Below are 12,381 nucleotides of genomic sequence, written 5' to 3'. Positions count from 1 at the left end.
CTACTGCTATGACTATAGGGATTATGGCAATGGGCCAATTTGCCAAAATGTTGAACTATCCCTTTAAGTTTGAAAGTTTTAGGAGGTGGAAAAGTCAAGTGACCAGTCTACTTTAAAAGTTACCAAATCTCAATCTGTCCTCATGTTTCTGTAGTGTTGTTCTTGTTGCGATTATCACTTTTTCCATGATTATATAAGATATTTCTGTACCTTGTAGATTTAGAAAATGGAGATCACTAGCAGCTCGTAGCTCTTATACCACCCTTCAGACAGAGTATGGGGGGGTGGGGTGTTGCTTTGTTGGCTTTTGGTGTTTTTTTTACGGTTGCGGAAAAGTGTAATAAAATTCTTGCAGCCAATCACTTCATGATTTAAAGCGATTAGACTTTACGTATTCAGAGGCTTCATCTTCAGCTTCATTGATGCTGCTCATGTCATTACATCTGTCATGTTAATGGTTTGTTTTGATATCGTTCGCGCACTAAACCGTGACCTTTACACCCCGACATCATCGACCACATCCTCACATGACACACGGACGTTGAGGGTGTTGGCTGGGTGTCCTTAAATTAGCACGACGAACCTTTCTCTCCCCCCCCCTCTTTCTCTCCTCCTCTCTGTCTTTCTCTCCTCCTCTCTTTACTCTGTCTGGTCCCTGGACATCCTTCAAATCGAATCGAAGACCCCATTGTGGGCTGCCGTCGCCATGGCTACAGCTGCCACTAGCAACCAACACCGCTGCTGTTGTCGGGGAGTGTGGGGGGTGTGAAAAAGTTGGTGTCTGCCCCCAACCTTTTCCAAACTCTCGCTGTGAGAGAAAGAAAAATGTGTGTGTCTCTTTACCAAAAAGTGTGTGTTGTTGTCACTGGCGAGCTGTCATTGATATCATTGGGTGCGTAGTAGTATGTGTGTGTGTGTGTGTGTGTGTGTTTTGTGTGTGTGTAAGTGTGTGTGTGTGTGTTTTCTTTGGATGAAGCTTTGGGGTTTGAGATGCAAGCAAAAAAAAAAAAGGCCCCCATGCGGCTCCCTGATTGGCTGGATGACTGGCCGAGAGCGCTATTAATTTCCCCCGTTGTTGCGAAAGGTCACGGGGTCGCAGCATTGTGGTCCGCAATTAAGAGAACACGACAAATAGAGGACGAGGGGCGCCGCCGGTCCGCGGGAGAGCACGGAGAGCAGGGCCCCGGCCGAGACAAAGACGGGGACGGAGATGCAGCTTCACATAACTCAGGGCCGCACAAAAGGCCTGCGACAGCCCGGCGACACCACGGCAACACCAGCGCACACACACAACCACGAACCATGCTGGCATGCACACACACACACACAGAGAGAGAGACACGCACTGATTGAAAGAAAAAAAAAAAATCACGTCCTCGTTGTTGGATTCCTTCACAACACAACACAAATTCCACAAGAAGCCTTTTACTACTATTACCACAATTTATGGCTCACATGTTTCCTCTGACCAAATATTAGCGTTCGCACATACGCCGATGACACCGGTGTTTACGTGGAGCTGCATCCTGAGCAGATGTGACTCTATAAAGGATTATAACGCGCAATAAGCTGCATATTATCGCATTGTGGCTTCACATTTTCTACATTTCAAGAGTAGAAATTGTTATTGAGTGTCCTCTTGATGTGCGGGGACATCAAACTGGTGTCAAAATGAATATTTTTTACAGTAAATTATGAGTAAAATATCAAAACATTGAGGAGTTTTTACCACTGACAGCACTATGGGACAAGTTTTGATTGAGTAGATGTCTGATATTGTTGAATATCAATGCAACACACATTTATAGTAATGGTTTCTTACCATTTCCTTTAAAGGGATAGTTCAACATTTTGGCAAATTGGCCCATTGCCATAATCCCTGTAGTCTTAGGAGTAGGTTCGTTACCTTTAATTGTCGGTGAAAGCTGTTTTTAGAGCTGCTCAGAGCTACGCTACGGAGGCTAATGGGATTTCTTGGTTTCCCTCATCAAACTCATCAAATACACAATCCAACAACTCCAAAACGCTCTGGTGGACAAGTTGTGACCTGCACATTCACCACGCTATGAGATAATAACACAACGTTACCAGACAGAGTTGTTTTAGAGGGAAATACAGAGACTGCTTGCTGAAAAACTGTCCCTGAAGACATGAATTTCCCTCTAAAACAACTCTGTCTGGTAACGTTGTGTTATTATCTCATAGCGTGGTGAATGTGCAGGTCACAACTTGTCCACCAGAGCGTTGTGGAGTTGTTGGATTGTGTATTTGATGAGTTTGATGAAGGAAACCAAGAAATCCCATTAGCCTCCGTATAGCGTAGCTCTGAGCAGCTCGCGGCTCTCCTCCGCCGTTCTAAAAACAGCTTGCACCGACAATTAAAGGTAACGAACCTACTGCTACTGTATGACTATAGGGATTATGGCAATGGGCCAATTTGCCAAAACGTTGAACTATCCCTTTAAGGGTACAAAATTACATCTTTCGAGATATGAAGACACAGTTTCCCGAGGTTACATACTAACTGTAACTAATGTGAGAGCTGGTGAAACTTTGCTCTCCAGAGGAAGTTAAAGCTCGTACTGTAGGTGAAAGTTTTACACTTCCCGTTCGTTCCACTGTGCAACACATTTCCAGCCAAATGGGCACATTAGTGAATTTTGTCTCTCTCTCTCTCTCTCTCTCTCTCTCCGAGGCGAGGCGAGACGAGGCGGGTTGCATGCACTGCACTAGTCTCCGAGCCATGTGTCCACTACTTATAATCTTTCTTCCTGTTTCGGGGGTCTGAAAAAAAATAAAGTAAGTCTGGCTTTCGCAGGCCTAATTCCATCAAAGCACTGTGGACTGTAATCTGGTAAACAGGCACAATGGGCATTGATGGAAGGAGAGAAAGACAGAGAGAGAGAAACAGAGAGAGAGAGGGGGGATGGGTGTCTAGCCAACAGTACCAACATCCATCAGAGCAACGGCACTTCCTTCCCAGCCAACAGACGGAGAGCCGACTGTATGTGTTTATCTGAAAGGGCATGGGCGAGTGTGTGTGTGTGTGTGCGAGAGTGTGTGTGTGTGCTTGAGGAACTGTGGAAAAGAGAGAGAAAATGTGTGTGTGTGTGTGTGTGTTGGCTGGTCTGCCTCACTCACTCTCTTCCCTAAGGAGGTCAGTCTCTACAACAAACACTCACATTCTTCCAGCCCAGCTGACCTCATAAATAAGACAAGGAGTCCTCTACACACAGACACACACAGACACAGACACACACACACACACACACACACACACACACACACACACACACACACACACACACACACACCACCTTTTCCCCACATTACAGGTGAACACGAAAAGCTTTCAGCGCAAGAGATGACATGCTTTCATGTTTGCAGGAGAAACACGAGAGGCAGAAAGCTGAGAATACCTGCTGCCTGTAATCGCTCCCAGCCTCCGACCCACACACACACACACACACACACACACACACACACGCACACACACACACACACACACACATACAGACACACACGCAGGTGAACTTTACCTGGAGCTAAAACTCAGGTGCTCCGTCCCCGATTCACAGCGTTTTAATATTTGTCACTGCTTATTTAGTGCTGCAGTTGTGTTTTTCACTATTCTTCTTACCCTATAGAAGTGTGCACTAATGTTTTATGACATTATTTCATACTCCAAATGGTCAAAAGATTGTGTTTATTACTTGTTTAGTCTGTAATATACGGAAAAATGTCCAACTACACAAAGAAACAGCATGAAAAATCAGGAATTTTTTGTGTTTTTACTTGATAAAAGGACTTGAATGATTACGAAAAGTCTTGGAGTGACAATTAAAGTTTTGTTTAAATCTGTATTTCCATGTAAAATATCACAAATGATTGCATAATGATGCATAAAATGTGGCTGAAAGCTCTGGAAAATATTCAATAAGTTAGCTTTTTCCTGTCAAACAACAGTCAATAATCAGTAGTACACTGCAAAAACTCAAAATCTTTCCAAGAATATATATTTGTCTTATTTCTTGTCGAAATGTCTCATTTCTAGTCAAAACTAAACTCTTTCCACTTAAAATAAGATTCATCACCTAAAAATGAACTTGTTTTTAGATAATTTTCACTTGTTTCAGACAAATAAGTAGAAAAATCTGCAATAAGAAAGAAAAACTTGCTCGACTATCAGATTTTTCTACTTATTTCAAGTGAAAATATGCTTGAAAGGAGTAAAAAGTGTCTAAAAACAAGCTACTTTTTAATGTGATGAGTCTTATTTTAAGTATAAGTACAGTAGATTTGTTTTGACTAGAAATAAGATAAATATTCTTGGTAAGATTTTGAGTTTTTGCAGTGTAAATAACCCTTGAACCTTAAACTCCAGGTTCCCTGAACAGCATGGGGCAACAAATACATAATATTACCCGTCATATTGGAACTGAAGCAGGTGCATATGCTGTATTTGTGCTACGGCAGCTTATTAAACACACACTTTACCGTATGTGAGGTTTTCCTGTCATCACCTTGCACAGGTAAGAGTTTACCTGTCATTTGCAGGTGATAATAAAAGACCTGCAGAAACAGGAAAAGTGTGAACAGCTGAGCAGCAGCAGCAGCAGCTGCTCCGTCACGGCTCTACTTGACCTCTTTTAACCTCGGGGTCAACAGGCGACGGGTTAGAGGGCGAAGATCGCGCTCCCGGCACAGGTGGCTGCAGCAAGCCGACGTGTGAAGCAAAGAGAGAGAAAAAACAAGCTGCGAGCAAGTTTTCACACTTTCATTTCACTAAAAGTTTTTTTTTTTTTTAGAGGTTTAAAGGGATAGTTCACCCAAAATTGAAATTTCATCGCAGTGCATGTCCATGTAACGGTTGCAAATGGATACCAACTGTCTTCGTAACAAAAAGACACACCAAAAAACATCCAAATACCTCCATGCTGCTCGTATGTAATGTCCGTCTTGTATTGAAGCCCCGAAATGCGAAATTGTCCCGAAAAAAATTAAATAAGTCTATATTTCAAGCTTGTTTTGTAGCGGAAGCTTCTCAAAGACGAACCGGGAAGAGGAGCTTCGAGACGCTTCCGCTACAAACAAGCTTAAAATATAGACTTATTTAATTTTTTTCGGAACAATTTCGCATTTCGGGGCTTCAATACAAGACGGACATTACATACGAGCAGCATGGAGGTATTTGGATGTTTTTTGGTGTGTCTTTTTGTTACAAAGACAGTTGGTATCCATTTGCAACCGTCATATGGACATGCACTGCTACGCCGAGACCCCCTGTAACTCAGAGAAGCCACGGATTTAACTCTGAAACTTCTCCCAGCCCTTAGTCCACATGAGGGTGAGTAGATAATGAGTGAAATTTCATTCATTTTGGGTGAACTATCCCTTTAAAGCTGCAATGATCAATCAAATCTGAATTTCCTTCCTCTGGAGTCGGGTGTGTGTGGTGCCGTCGCTCAACAACATTGGCCTTGACGGAGGTATTTTTATTTTATTTGCTCGACTCAGCACATTCTCCAGTTCGTTAACAGTGATCAGCAGCGCTTATACGTCACTAATTCATCCAATGTGGTTCTGATCAACATGACACAAAATCAAAAACAGCCGTTGCAACACAGCAATGAAACGGGTTATAAAACCAAGATTAACTCCTGTTGTCCTTCTGGGTCAAACTGACCCAATCTGTTCCCTTCCTCCATCCTTCCTTCTTTCCTTCCTTCTTTCCACAATAATTTTTCCATTCCTTCCTTCCTTCCTTCCTTCCTTCCTTCCTTCCTTCCTTCCTTCCTTCCTTCCTTCCTTCCTTCCCTTTGCCCATCCTTCTGCTTCTTTCCTTGACCTAATCTTTTCCTTCCCTCCATTTTTCTTTCCTTCCTTTTTCCCTTCCTTCCTTCGTTCCCTTCGTGCTTCCTGCCTTCATGCTTCCTCCCTTCCTTCCTTTCTTCTTTCCCTTCGTCCTTCCTTCCTTCCTTCGTGCTTCCTGCCTTCCTTCCTTCCTTCTTTCCCCTCGTCCTTCCTTCCTTCCTTCTTTCCCTTCGTCCTGCCTGCCTGCCTGCCTTCCTTCCTTTTTCCCTTCCTTCCTTCCTTCCTTCCTTCCTTCCTTCCTTCCTTCCTTCCTTCCTTCCTTCCTTCCTTCCTTCCTTCCTTCCTTCCTTCCTTCCTTCTTTCCCTTCGTCCTTCCTGCCTGCCTGCCTTCCTTCCTTCCTTCCTTCCTTCTTTCCCTTCGTCCTTCCTTCCTTCCTTCCTTCCTTTTTCCCTTGGTCCTTTCTTCCTTGTTTCCTTCCTTCCTTCCTTTTTTCCCTTGGTCCTTCCTTCCTTCCTTCCTTCCTTCCTTCCTTCTTTGACCCAGGAGGACAACAGGAGGGTTAAAGATAAATAAATAAATACGCATGGGACTGAATGAAGCTCTTCTTATTTTTTCCAATTGCTTCTTAAAAATGTGAGAAGTTGTTGCTTTTCTGAACATCAGTGGTTTCTCTTTACGCACACACACACACACACACACACACACACACGCACGCACACACACACACACACACACACACCGAGGAGTTAGTAAAAACTAAAAAAAAAAAACAGAGGAACGCAGCAGCAGCAGAATAAAGGGAGAGATTTATGGCCGTGCAGCAGAATCAGTCCACAGCAGCTGTCAGGGAGGAGAGAGAGGGCGTAAACACTCATTACACCAGAGCGCTGCGGGGGGGCCAAGCAGACACACACACACACACACACACACACACCTACACACACACACACACACACACACACACACACACACACACACACATCTGTAGAGCAGCTCTCCACCGACACACACTGCTTCAATTAAACATCAATGGACTTTCAGGAAGCCCTCTCGTGCTACAGTCAAAGTACGCCTATTAAACACTCACTCATGCACATGCACTCGCTCCCCCTCTTCCCCCTCTTCCTCCTCCTCCTCCTCCTCCTCCTCCTCCTCCTCCTCCTCCTGCACCTGGCTGCTGCTAAGTGTGCGCCGTATGACTCTCGGCGCATGTGTTGCGTGACTTTACTTGCATGAGTGAAACGAAGGAGGGAGGGAGGAGAGGAGAGGAGAGGAGAGGAGAGGAGAGGAGAGGAGAGGAGAGGAGAGGAGAGGAGAGGAGAAGGGAGAGGGAGAGGGGGGGTGAAGATGGAGATGAATATTGGGAAATCTGCAGAGATGGACAGAGTACTCGACCCCAGTACTTGAGTAAGAGTTACAAATACTACTGGTCAAAATTTCCTCTGTGACAAGTAAAAGTAGCTCAGTCGACATGTTACTCGAGTAAAAGTAAAAAAGAACTTGCTTTTAAAGGTACTTAAGTATCCAAAAGTACATGCTTTTAAATTTACTTTAAGTTAAGAGTAAGAGTAAATTTCTTATTTTTCACATCAATTAATTACTATAATTTTTTCTAAATGAATTTAAGGAGCTTTTAACTCTTGTTTCTGAGAATTAACTCTTTGAAACCACCTGCACTGATGTGCTGCTTTTAGGGGTTAGGGTTTCCTTCTTTGACAAACACAGCTTGTGTCCAATAGTATTTTAGAAAAAGAAAAAAAGAGCAGACGGGAAAGTAACAAGTACTTTTCAGCCTTCCTAGAAATTAACTCAAGTAAAAGTACAATTATTTGTCTTGGAAATGTATTCAAGTAAGAGTAATAAGTACCAAAGAGATCTAATACTCAATCCTCTGGATATGTAGCCTACTTAAGTACAGTACTCAAGTAAATTTACTCCGTTACTGTCCACCACTGGTTGCGTGACTTTACTTGCATGAGTGAAACGAAGGAAGGAGGGAGGAGTGGAGAAGGGAGGGGTAAAGATGGAGATGAATATTGGGAAATCTGTGCCCCGGAGGTTTGATTTACCCGTCGTACATCGTGTTACATGACATCATCAGCTGCTCATTCACTAGAAGAAGACCCCCACCTTCCCTCTGTTTTCTCCCTCCCCTCTTAAGTGAGTCACTGCAGGTGTGTTAACCTGCTGCTCTCTGAGGCGTCTGACTGTGTTTTTGGGGAATTCAAATCTGATCCAGAACAAACACGGACAGACGCCTCAAACGAGGACAGAGGTGAGTCAAGGTGTTGCTTCATCATTTCAGAGGAGTTACATAGCACTATGGAGTGTGGTGCAATCTGTTGTAGGAGGGAAAGAAAAACACTACTCCACTGTAATTACTCCCACCTACAACTACTTATCTAATCCTTTAAAGGGATACTTCACCCAAAAATCGATAATTCACCAATTTTCTACTCACCGTCATGCCAAGGAAGGGTTTGGAGAACTTTCAGAGTCATCAAAACACTCTGCAATGGATTTTCATATAATGGCGGCTGATAAGAGTTCACTTTTGAATCGTCCAGAACACACACTATGAAACATCCAGATACCTCCATACTGCTTGTCTGTACTGACCCAAGTGTCCTGAAGCCGCAGCATGAAAAAGTTGTTCGGAAAATATTAATTTAATCTCTGTTTTTAGCCTTGTTGTAGCAGTAGATGTTCGTTTGTCGTTGTAAACCATTGAAAGTGTTTGATGTAAACACAGAAGAACATCTGGTGCAGCCACTGGGAGCTACTGCTACAACCAGGCTAAAAACAGAGATCAAATTAATATTTTTTGAACAACTTTTTCATGTGGCGGATTCAGGACACTTGGGTCAGTCCAGATGAGCAGTATGGAGGTATCTGGATGTTTCATAGTGTGTGTTTTGGACCGTTCAAATGTGAACTCTATCAGCCGCCATTATATGAAAACCCATTGCCCTGGAACTCCTGAAGAGTTTTGATGACTCAGAAAGTTCTCCAAACCCTTCCTTGGCATGACAGTTTATGGATAATCGAGATTATGGTTTTTGGGTGAAGTATCCCTTTAAGATTTCAGACCTGTTGGAGTTGAGGACCATTGATTGCATCGATTTCCACTTAACAAGAAACGATTGTTGCATCTCTCCCTGTCTTCTCTGAACTTATTTCCGCTCTAAAAAAAGGTATAAAATATACATATTTTGCAAATTAAAGTCCCAGAGTTGAGGTCAATACAAAATGTGTAATCCATCCCATCATCATCATCATGGGCGGCGGCGTCTCGTCTCTGTCAGAAACACAACAGGAGTTCACTGCGGTAACCGATAGCTCTGTTGCAGCGCAGCCAAACAACTGTGGGATTCGTCCGCATTATGTTATTTTAATAGAGGAGACTAAAGAAGACAATCAGCCGCGCCATCCGACACGGACACGCTGAACTCTGAACGTCTGAATGTCTTTTGTCTGGTGCATAATGTCCAGTACGTGCGTGCATGAGTCATTTTCTGTGAATCCCCCTGTGGGTCGGCTGGGAATTCGAGTCCTGTGTGGGAAAGGTGGACTCCACCTACAAAGGCTTTCTATATAGAGAGTGGAAATACACTGAATGCCTGTTGACGGGTCTAAGAATAGAGAATGTTGTATTACAATGTGCAGACGGACTAAGTGGACTTCAAACAGGCATTAAAGGGATACGCCAACATTTTTTTCCCCCCGTGTTTTGCCTCACTCCCGAGTCCATGACCAGCAGATAGACACCATCCTTTCGACTGTGCGTGCAGTAACAAGGGAGATAGAGCCCGTATAGTCCGTAATTAGCTTAGCTCAAACGCTGGAAGTGTATAGGTAGTGTTAGCCTGCCTCCTACCCGAGCTGAAATCAATTAATTTTAGCTCTAAACTCTGTAAATATATCACTTTATCCACATTTCAAACATGTTTAGGCGAGAAAGTAGCCATTTAGATCAGCAGTGTGTCGTTAATTTGTCTAAATACCAGCTGTTTACAATTTTGTTCGGACGAATTCGGCGCTACTCAAGCTAGCCGTTGTGACCAACGCACTTCCGGTTACTTTCACAAAATAAAACACCCGTTGCCCTTTACATACAGAAAACCATGACGATAGAATTTGTGCTTTTACTTTGAAATAGGAAGCTAACCTACCCTCGATGTAGCTAGCTTGAACCAAAATAAACCGTCTTTGCTTGAACCCTCCGTTTTGACCGATCTCGTCCCGTTAGCGGCATTTGACCGCTCAAGATGCCTTACCGGAGAGTTTTGTCAGCTCTGAGACGAAGATCGGCCCGCCGGTTTCCGTTTAGAGTTGCTGAAGAGTTTCTCTGATGACTTTAGGTGGAGGCAGGCTAACACTACCCATACACTTCCAGCGTTTGAGCTAAGCTAATTACGGGCGATACGGCTCTATCTCCCTTGTTACTGCACGGGCAACGGGTGTTTTATTTTGTGAAAGTAACCGAAGTGCGTTGGTCACAACGGCTAGCTTGAGTAGCGCCGAATTCGTCCGAACAAAATTGTAAAAAGCTGGTATTTAGACAAATTAACGACACACTGCTGATCTAAACGGCTACTTTCTCGCCTAAAAATGTTTGAAATGTTGATAAAGTGATATATTTACAGAGTTTAGAGCTAAAATGAAATCAGCTTCTGACTGCTGATTTCGGCTCGGGTAGGAGGCAGGCTAACACTACCTATACACTTCCAGCAATTTGAGCTAAGCTAATTACGGGCGATACGGCTCTATCTCCCTCGTTACTGAACGCACAGTCGAAAGGATGGTGTCTATCTGCTGGTCATGGACTCGGGAGTGAGGCAAGACACGAAGAAAACAAAAAAATTTAGATAAAAGGGTCAGACATCAGAGCCTAGCTGGACGACAACCACAGAACCTCCTCACCTCTCCGCGGTTGCAGGGATAAGCCCCCGAGTACTTGGACGTGCAAGTGGCCCCGTCCCGTCCCGCTCCGCCCCCCTCCTCCTCCTCCAGCCCGAAGGCGCGGCTGCAGTTGGCGGCGTAGTACTGCAGCATCTTCCACGTCCGGCCGAAGTCCTGCGACCTCTCCAGGGTCATGGCGGCGGGCCTCGGCGAGCGAAAGACCACGATGAGGTGCGTGAAGTAGAACTCGGCCTCCAGGTCCAGCTGCACCGTCTCGGACTCGGCGCCCTCGGCCGACTGCCACCAGGTGTTGGGGTGGCGGAAGGACGAGTCGGACATGGCGCCGGCCAGGTGGGACAGGAGCGGCAGGCCGGCGTTGCACTTGGCGCATTTGGCGGCGCAGTTGGCCGGGTCGGAGTAGGAGCAGTAGAGCTCGGTGCCGTTGTTGCCGCAGACGGTTTGCGTTAAGACGCGGCGACCCAGGGCCAGGTTGCCCATGCGGGGGTTGCAGGCCCGGCTCTCGCAGCGAGGGGCCACGCCGGCACGAAACACCTCCACCGTCAGACCTGGATGGATGAACGGAGAGAAAAAGAAGAAAAAGAAAGAAAAGTTTACACATGCACTCTGCAAATATGGGCTGTGGTGGTGATGTAACAGCTTTGAAGCAGCATTTAGCTGTTATGCTGCACACAACTGGAACAAACTACCAGCAGAACTGAAATCAGCCCCAACTGTGAGCACTTTTAAATCCAGGTTAAAAACATTTCTCTTTTTTTTTTACATGCTTATAGCTGAGCTCTTTTAAGAACTTAAAAGTTTATCTATTTTCTTTTATTTTACTTTTATTTTTAACTCTGTTTTATGCTTCTTTTTTTAATCTTTTGTCTTTATGTAAAGCACATTGAGTTGCCTTGGTATGAAATGCGCTATATAAATAAAGATGCCTTTCCCTGCCTTGCCTTGAAGAGAAAGCAAGAAAGAAAAAAAAGAGTGAAAGTGAAAAAACTGAAAAAACAGTGAAAGTGCACACCATTATTTTTACCTGATTTATACCTATTGTAATGTACTTTATATGTAATATTGTTTATTTGTTATATTGAAATATGTAATATTGTATACTGTATCTCTAATATTGAAATGTCTAATATTGTGTATATATGTGTATATGTTGAAATGTTTGGTAACACTTTACTTGAATAGGTATTCATAAGATTGACATAAAACTGTCATAACCAACGTGACATAACAGCTGTCATAAACATCAATGAATACTTATGACAGCTGTCGTTAAGTGTCATTCGGTAAGTTATGTCACATTATGACAGCTGTTATTATGTCATGGTTATGACAGCGTTATGTCAGTCTTATGAATACCTATTCAAGTAAAGTGCTACCAAATGTTTCATATTGTATATTATATTAGGCTATATATTGAAAAATCTTTGTAAATAGTTTGTAAAATGCTTCAACAACAAATTTCTGTTCATGCCAATACTGTAAAGCTGTTTGAATTGAATTGAATTGAAATTGAAAGTGTGGGTGTCAGGTCAGGTCAGTATGGCAAGGTGTGGCACTGCGCTTAAAGGGTCCGTCCACCCAAACAACTGCACTTCCTGTTGCATTGGAGAGGAGTGAGATAAAAACCACTTTTACTTCCACCAGCA

General features: G+C 43.8%; 1 protein-coding gene across 1 annotated transcript in view; it reads right to left on the bottom strand.

The window, feature by feature from the left end:
* Positions 1 to 12,381, bottom strand: part of ntn4 (netrin 4) — a 40,748-nt gene that overhangs the window by 26,936 nt on the left and 1,431 nt on the right. The window contains exon 2 of the mRNA XM_085769984.1: positions 10,739 to 11,283. Within this exon, the coding sequence (XP_085626110.1) occupies positions 10,739 to 11,283 (545 nt within the window). The remainder of the gene's footprint in view (positions 1 to 10,738; positions 11,284 to 12,381) is intronic.

Source organism: Trachurus japonicus, chromosome 23 (assembly GCF_045865225.1).
Source record: "Trachurus japonicus isolate A0001 chromosome 23, Traja_1.0".
NCBI classification, from domain to species: domain Eukaryota; kingdom Metazoa; phylum Chordata; class Actinopteri; order Carangiformes; family Carangidae; genus Trachurus; species Trachurus japonicus.
This window is presented reverse-complemented; position numbering and strand designations above follow the sequence as displayed.